The sequence below is a fragment of the Anguilla rostrata genome, chromosome 6 (genome assembly GCF_018555375.3).
Source record: "Anguilla rostrata isolate EN2019 chromosome 6, ASM1855537v3, whole genome shotgun sequence".
In the NCBI taxonomy this organism is placed as follows: domain Eukaryota; kingdom Metazoa; phylum Chordata; class Actinopteri; order Anguilliformes; family Anguillidae; genus Anguilla; species Anguilla rostrata.
Genome location: NC_057938.1, coordinates 934,064 through 942,699, shown reverse-complemented (window position 1 = coordinate 942,699; position 8,636 = coordinate 934,064). Strand labels below are relative to the sequence as shown.

The 8,636-nt window shown below is 50.9% G+C and overlaps 1 protein-coding gene across 1 annotated transcript in view; it reads right to left on the bottom strand.

Annotated features, from left to right (window-relative positions):
- Window positions 1–2,894: 2,894 nt before the first annotated feature.
- The window catches only part of LOC135257914 (leucine-rich repeat-containing protein 7-like), a 29,231-nt gene continuing 23,489 nt past the window's right edge, over window positions 2,895–8,636 (bottom strand). The window contains exons 20-24 of the mRNA XM_064341130.1: window positions 6,759–8,583; window positions 4,580–4,684; window positions 4,226–4,432; window positions 3,255–3,356; window positions 2,895–2,921 (exon numbers count right to left, since the gene is read on the bottom strand). Of these exons, the coding sequence (XP_064197200.1) occupies window positions 2,895–2,921; window positions 3,255–3,356; window positions 4,226–4,432; window positions 4,580–4,684; window positions 6,759–8,583 (2,266 nt within the window). The remainder of the gene's footprint in view (window positions 2,922–3,254; window positions 3,357–4,225; window positions 4,433–4,579; window positions 4,685–6,758; window positions 8,584–8,636) is intronic.

The window sequence follows — 8,636 nt, the reverse complement described above, 5'->3', positions numbered from 1 at the left end:
TACATCAGTACTGCAAGTCGACTGGGAAGTACCACTTATTGGTATCTTTTATTTAGCTTTATTCTAAATGCATAAAAATGATAATTCTGATGTTCATATACATATATCTGTATAACACAATTTCACAATTACTGCAGTAATATTTTGTATTATACAGGTCGGATAGAGCTGTTCTTTTCCAGGCCTAAATAGTTTCCCTTCATTTTTTAAAAATAATTTACCACATAAAATTTCACAATCTCAGCAAAGACAGTACAAACTTTAAACAGCTAGGCACAAATTTGTCAAAGTCCTTCCACAGAGTAGTAGGCTTTGAGTGATTTGTTTTACTTAAAAATGTCATTAAAAAACTACATTTGTTCTGATATAAAGTAAAGTAACCTTTCCAGGGTTTGTAATATAGGCTAAACATGTCAATAGGACTATGGCACCAGTTGTCTTTATAATGACCTGTCTTTGTGGCAAAAAGAACACTTTTCAGATTTACCAGAAAATGAGTGAAAACATGAATTATTATTATTTTTAGTTTTGACACAACTTAGCTTTAATCTAAAAGTTTCCTTGATCTTTGATTCTGTGGCACAAACCTCTTCCTCTGTGACTAAGTTGAGGAAACATCAACATACTGTACCGCCATGTTTCCATGGTTTCACCAGACTGCAGCAGCCCCTCCCAGCCTGGAACATGTCTCTTCACCGTTTCAGGCGTGAGACGTGTGACAAGGTGTGACGAGACACGGGGCCTAGAAGCATGAGGCCTGTAGAGCAACATCAGGACACACTGAACAGGTAGCATGGCATCGCATTCAGATGCATCCGAGGGCCACTCTTATCTGAACTGGTATCTTCAAAAACGCCTTTGAATTGGTGTCTGGAGAGTTTGCAGGTCAGGGACATGAACAATCAATAAAAGTACATTGAATCATTTAGGAAAATAGCAAATAGCACATTCTTCTCGGTGTCAGCCTGGCCTTGTGCTGAACGTCCATTCGGGTTCCTTTTAAATGCTGATGGAGGCGAATGCAGGATGGAGGCAGTGTCCACAGTGACGGCGAAGCCTACAGAGCATGTGTGCTTTCAGTCTTTCAAATCGAATCGGAAAACTACGCCATTAAACAAGGAAACGTAATACGTCATAAAAACGAAGAAAGATTACACATGTACAAACACGCTGACGCACGTACACGCACGCGCACACATACGCGCGCACGCGCACACACACACACACGCACGCACACACACACACACACTCACGCACACACGTGCACACTCACGCACACACACACACGCGCACACGCACACACACACACACACACACACACACACACAGAAACAATAAAAAATCAAAAACATAATAAATATTTGCACCCCCTCACACCCTCACCATCAGGCCTGAACCCTTTATGTACACCTGATGGTGTGAGATGCATCCTCCAGTAGATTTGGCACTAGGGTTTACCATTGAACCAGCAATTGGTAAAGGTTACTGTCCTGTTGGTAAAATGCGTTGGGTGAGATATGCCAGCGTTCACTCAGAGGGGCTTATGGGTAAATGATCAGGCCCGCCCCTCCCTGGAGATAAGCAGCTCCACAGGGTTGTGAAAGCTCTTCAGCAGACACACAGCAGTTGTGTGCTCCAGGTTTATAAAACTGTGTCCGTTGGCCTGCAATGCAGAGTGAGGTGTGTGTGTGTGTGTGTTATGTGTGTGTGTGTGTGTGTGTGTGGTGTGTGTGTGTGTGTGGTGTGTGGTGTGTGTGGTGTGTGTGGGTGTGGTGTGTGGTGTGTGGTGTGTGGTATGTGTTGTGTGTGGTGTGTGGTGTGTGGTATGTGGTGAGTGTGAGTGTGAGAGAAAGAGAGAGCATGTGCGTGTGTGAGAGGAAGAATGAGTGTGCGAGTGTGTGTATGTGTGAGAGAGAGAGAGAGAGACAGAAAAACATTACTTTTGATGCTCCTGCACAGAAACACCAACTGAAATACTTCCAATGAATAATAAAAACATCGCATTCTCCACCAAAAAACACAAACGTCATCACAATTCGACTGAGATACCCCTTCACCCCTCCATCATTATACCAAACGCATCCCACATCCCTCCTCATCACATTAAACACATCTCACATGCCTCATCACGCAGGGTACAGACCACATGCTCTACGCAGCGTACAGACTTCATGCTCTGCGCAGGGTACAGACCGCATGCTCTGTGCAGGGTACAGACCACATGCTCTACGCGGGGTACAGACCGCATGCTCTGCGTAGGGTATAGACCGCATGCTCTGTGCAGGGTACAGACGATTGCTATGCAGTACGACTGCATCTGCGTAGTACAAGCATGCGCTACGCGGGTACAGACCAGCTTGCTCCTCTGCGCTAGCGGTACAGACTGCATGCTGCAGTACACGAGCTACGAGGTACAGACCGCATGCTCTGCGTAGGGTACAGACTGCATGCGCTACGCAGGGTACAGACCGCATGCTCTGCGCAGGGTACAGACTGCATGCGCTACGCAGGGTACAGACCGCATGCTCTGCGCAGGGTACAGACTGCATGCGCTAAGCAGGGTACAGACCGCATGCTCTGTGCAGGGTACAGACCGCATTCTCTGCGCAGGGTACAGACTGCATGCTCTACGCAGGGTACAGTTTGCATGCAGTATGCAAGGTCCGGTTTGCATGCAGTATGCAGGGGCCATTTAGCATGCAGTATGCAGGGTCCAGTTAGCATGCAGTATGCAGGGTCCAGTTTGCATGCGTATGCAGGGTCCAGTTAGCATGCAGTATGCAGGGTCCAGTTTGCATGCAGTGGGGTAGTGCCAGTCGGACCTCATCAGTTGCTGTACCTCCTAGTGACAAGGGATACCTTAGATTGTCTGGCTGCAGAGGGGAGCTAGACCATCAGGGTGACCTAGTGACAAAGATACCCTACAGGTCAAAGTGAATTGGTTAGGAGCAGCTAGATCATAGACTGTCCTTCACTCGAATCTCTAGGACAGCGCGAGCATCAATCATGAGCTAATGCTCAAATAATGACTAGAGAGAGACATAAAGAGAGAGAAAGAGGGGGAGAGTGTGATAGAGAGAGAGATGGAGATAGAGAAAGGGAGAGAAAGAGAGGGAGGGTGACAGAGAGAGAGATAGAGACAGGTAAAGAAAGAGAAAGAGAGGGAGAGAGGGAGAGGGCGTGTGATAGGGAAAGTGAGAGAGAAGAGTGAGAGAGAGAGAGAGAGAGAGAGAGAGAGAGAGCTGCAGTCGTACCATGTCTGAAGGTCTGAAAGGGTTTCCCTGTCCAGTTATTCCTCCTGAGATACTGAATCCAAGACCACCAAGACCTGGGCTCTTCTCTATCCGCACACACACCTGTGAGAAGACAGGTGACACACACACACCTGTCAGAGACCGCAGAGGTAGACACACACCTGTGAGAGGACAGGTAACACACACACCTGTGAGAGAACAGGTAACACACACACCTTTCAGAGACTGTAGAGGTACACACACACCTGTGAGAGGACAGAAACACACACACCTGTGAGAGGACAGGTAACACACACACTGGTCAGAGACTGCACAGGTACACACACACCTGTCAGACCCCACAGGTAACACACACACTGGTCAGAGACCCCACAGGTGCACACACACCTGTCAGACCCCACAGGTACACACACACTGGTGAAAGACTCCACCGGCACACCCACAAACATACACACACACACCCCTGTCAGAGTTATGCAGTAGGACACACAGCCAGCACTGGGATCAAAGCATAGACTGTAGAAAAAATATGGACCAAGTCACTGTGACGTCACCCTTTGACTCTCCATGGACTTGGGGAAAAGGGTTTTGAAACCGCGCAAGTGCAGTTTTTGAGCACCGCCATTTTGTACAAATCGGAGCCAGAGATCGATAAGGAAAAGGGGGGGGGAGGCACATATGGGCATGAACTCCGGCCGAGTCCAGGTTGTCCACTAGGCACGCGTGATACAGTGACTCAGCAGTGAATCCTGATTCGTGCACAAAACATTACAATCTTGTCCGGATAACACAATAATTTAACAAATCAGCACATGACGGGGGACACTGTACGAAAGAAAAACACCTATTGCTACTACCTTTCCTTGTGGGTGGACTTGGTGGGTGTGTACTGTATGTGTGTGTGTGTGTGCGTGTGTATGTACAGTGTGTGTGGGGAAGGGGTGTGCCTGTGCGTGTAGGTAGTGTCTCACCTGCTCCTGGTACCCATCCCTGTTCTTGGGTCCTTTGGTTTGAGGGGGGCAGCGGGCGCTCTGGGGGCGGGAGCTGGTGGGAGGGGCCGTGGGCATGGGGGGCTGATACTGCTGGAAGGGGACCTCACTGACCACACCCTCATATGGCATACTCTGCCCCGCCCCTGATGACATCATCATCGCTTGGGTGTGCGGGAGACCACCCGTCTGCACAGAGCAAGAAACACACATCTCAGGTACCACTGCCAAGCTCACACACACACACATACACAGACGCGCGTGCACACACTCACACACACACACAAACACACTGTGCACTGTGTCCACCCCCGTGTGCTCTGTGACCCCACCCACCTTTCGGATGAGACTTTCTGGCGGGACATCTCTCCTGCCAAGAGCGTACGAACCCCACTGGCTCATGGGAGACAAGTCCTCCTGCTCCTTTTCTAAGAGAGAGCCCTGCAGAGCGGGAAAGAGAGGGGGCAGACAGAGCTCAGAGCGGGGATCTTAAATTCAGGACCAGGAGGGCCGCAGCATCTGCGGGTTTAACTCCAGTCCTGGGGGGCCACAGTGACTGTGGGTTTAACTCCTTTTCAAGTAGGCCAGCTCCAAGACGGCAAAATCCTTTCATTGAACTCTCCAGGGGCTCAGTCAGAAAAGGCATTCACTACAAATCTAGGCCAGGTGTGTGGGACATTGCCGTTTTTAGTCACAGTGACGCCATAAAAGGTGTGAGGCCTCATCCTGTCATTGTGTGATTACCTCCCAATAATACCTCAGCTGCCCAGGTACACAAGGGTCAGCTTCACTCAGAGACGTCTCCTCCGACAGGTACTAGCTCTTTCCTATAGTACAGTGGCCTGTAGGGAGTAAAATAGTCACTGGCTCTCCTGCGTGTGGCCTACAGGATGTATAACAGTCACTGGCACAACACACAGAACGCACGTCGTTTCGTCACTCATTCATACTTACTCGAACACAACTGAGGCACCCAACAATGACAGTGTAGCAATGTGGTACCTCAAGCAGTAAAGCTACATTTAGTAGTGGTAAAATTGTTGTTAACATAAATACTGTAACAGTGCAATGTACCAGCTGGAACTCATATTTGAATATGGTTGATTCGGCAGACTGCTGACTGTTTTCAAATCCCGTTGCAGAAAGTCGTTCACACACCATTTAATTAAAGTCTTACTGCCGTCAGAACCAAATAGAACCAAAATCTCTCTGATCTTTATTAACCTACGGATTTTGGAGACCGAACTGAGTTAGTGATACTACATTTCACTACCTCACTCTCGTATACCTGTTATTCTTGTGCTTTGCTAAGTTGTACTATTACACTTTATAAACGATACAGCTTTCAAAAAGATATACGCCGACCTTTTCAAAAGCTTAAAAAGTCTTAATAGTCGCTAGCCAGTTAACATACAAAGCGAATATCTCTCCGCCGTCACTGTCTTTTGCAAACTCAATTTACTATCTGAGCACTCCCGCTTGGTATAAACCGGTGTCGCTATAGCTATCCCGGCACAACCGTCTCGCGACGGAGGTTTAAATACTAACGGACAAAACATTTAACGGCTGTATAGCTTACGAGATAGTTTCTGTATGGAAACCTGATTCAACTTCGTTGTAAGTATCTTGCTAATAGACCAGCTAGCTAGATATGTTTATTATATATATAATGTTTCTGATATTATCGCCAACAAATCTAACGCATAACACATTATGAAAAGTACGCATCGTAACGAAAGTTAGCTAGTCTAACGTTAGCACATAGCTACGTATAACGTTCGTTTACAGCAGACCAATTAAATCAATTTCTTAGCGAGCTAGCTAGTTACAATGTTTATACATGTACGTATTAAGCTAACTAGATAATAACGTTAGTAACCTTGCGGAGACCACTTTAACCTTCTGACAACATTGTCACAGTGTTGGAATATCATGAAGACATAGCTGTAAACCTGCACTATCTTGCCATTCATAGACAAGTGAGCTTCACGATGGTACTCCTTGGACAAAACCCTCGAGAACAGTATTTACAAATCCCTGAAATACTTGCAAGGAGGGCAATGGTCAAGTTAATTTAGATGAACATTCTTTAAATGAACAATGGCTTAAGAGGCATGCTTTAGAATTTTAAATTAGGTACTTTTTTCCATTGAAGTAATGAAGACAAAGCTACCACAAACACTCTGTGAACACAGAAGTGTCTTAACAATAGGACTGGAACTGTCAATGTGAGAACCGTGCAGAATCTGTGGATGGCTGGCTAATGAAGCACATAGAGATATGCTTCTGTGAAATACGAGGGAGACTGTATTCATGAGCTCCACACTGCACACACACACACACACACACACACACACACACAGGAGCTGTGTTCTTACTGTCCTCTGTGCTGATTCATTCAATCATAGTATGTACCAGGCCAAGAACCACCCAGCCCATCCCCCATCACAAACGCTAATTGTATCTCATTAAAGCCCGCCCCCCCCAGTGTATTACTGTGGCTCCTCCCACTTACCCTGTCCAGACGTTTGGCTTCAATATGCCTTAGCACCTGCTGTCTCCAGTCTGTAGGCATACGAGAGGAGAGAGCATCAGGTCTCAGGTGAGCAGAAAGAGCGTCAGGTCTCAGGTGAGCAGAGAGAGCATCAGGCCTTAGATGAGCGGAAAGAACATCAGGCCTTAGGTGAGAGGAGAGAGCATCGGGCCTTAGGTGAGAGGAGAGAGCATCAGGCCTTAGGTGTGGCGACAGCACATCAGAGCGCAGGTGTGAGGACAGCACATCGGAGCGCAGGTGTGGCGACAGCAGGTCAGAACGTAGGTGTGGCGACAGCACATCAGAGCGGAGGTGTGGCGACAACACATCAGAGCGGAGGTGTGACGACAGCACATCGGAGCGCAGGTGTGGGGACAGCACGTCGGAGCGCAGGTGTGGGGACAGCACGTCGGAGCGCAGGTGCAGTTCGGTCTCCCCGCTACGTTCTAGGCAGGGACTGAGGGTGTGGTCGACGGGACCCTTCTCCAGCAGAGCGGCCATAGATGGGCGGGCCGAAATGGGGCGCGCCTGGGACCCCCCGTACCCCTCAGTGCTGAAGCTTCGAGCCGACATGGGGCGGCGCTGGGGCAGGCTCTTGGTGGGGTAACCCGGGGGAGCAGCGGGGGGTGCTTTTTTGGGCTCTTGCCCAACATAGCGGGTATCCCGGCGGGGGTAGTGGGAATCAGGCGCTGGAGCGGGTGCGCCCTGCTGCTGCTGTTGTTGTTCCGGAAGGTTCCGGTAGAGCAGCCGACTGCTGCGATCGGCTAGCTGCGGCTGCTGGGCCTCCATCGCCCGCCGGAACACAGCCAACTCAGCCGAGCTTACCAGCGAGTCCGCCCGGCGCAGGAGGCCCGGCCTTGACCTGGGGGTGGGGCCCTGGTGGGCCACACCCATTCCCAGGCCTACTGGGGAGAGCAGTGGCTCGCCAGGTAGGTACCCTCTCTGCCCTCCTCTGGGTGGGGTTCTGCCCACCTGGGCCACACCCTCTGGTGAACACAGGAAGGGCGGAGCGGCCGCAGTTTGGTAGCCCCCCTGCGGAAGTGCCCCACCCTGTGGCTGGGCCTCCCCCAAAGTGTCGTCGTCTAGCATAGGGGCGGACTGGCTACGGGGGATTGGCTGGGGCTGGGGGAGGTTGCCATCCTGGGCATCGGCGAGGGGAATGCTGTACACGGTGGGAGCGGCGTCTATCTCATCAATGCTCTGGGACTTTTTGAACTTGGTCTTGGGGTCTCCTCGGCCTTCCTGGAGCCTCTCTGTGCTCTTGCTGAGGACAAGAGCGCCCTCCGGGGGATAGGAGGGGCCCTGTGCCCTTTCTGCATTTTGCAGATCCTGGGGTCCCCAGGGGTCTGCTGCAGAGGGAGAAGAGCCCGGCAGCTGGGTGGAGTCACGCTCAGGTTGTGGGGCGGAGCTGGGAGTAAGGGCGGAGTCCGGTTTGGAGGGGAATGCCGTGCGATCCTCCAGAGGACTGGGGGTCCTGGTCCAATTGTGCCAGCGGGAGGGGGGTGGGGGAGGCACTTGGGATGTGGGGCGGGCGCGGGGCAAGTGGGGTGACCCCTCCAGATCCAGGGGAAGCCCCATGATGCGCTCCTGCCGGAGGAGAGGCCTGCGGTGGGGGCCGGAGGCGCTGGGGGGCCGGGAGCTGCTGGCAGGGGGCAGGGCCGAAGGAGAGTCCTCGCTCACGAAGGCCGTGTTGTCATAGTGTGGTGGGACGTTCCAGCGGTCGAATGTGTCACTGAGGGGGCGGGGCTGTAGGGAGCCAGGGGGTGGGGTCTCCCTCTGGCAGAGCAGGGGCAGGGCTGGACCAAACCTGGTGAGTAGTGACATCACATGGCTATCAGAACATGCACACTACATGAAGAG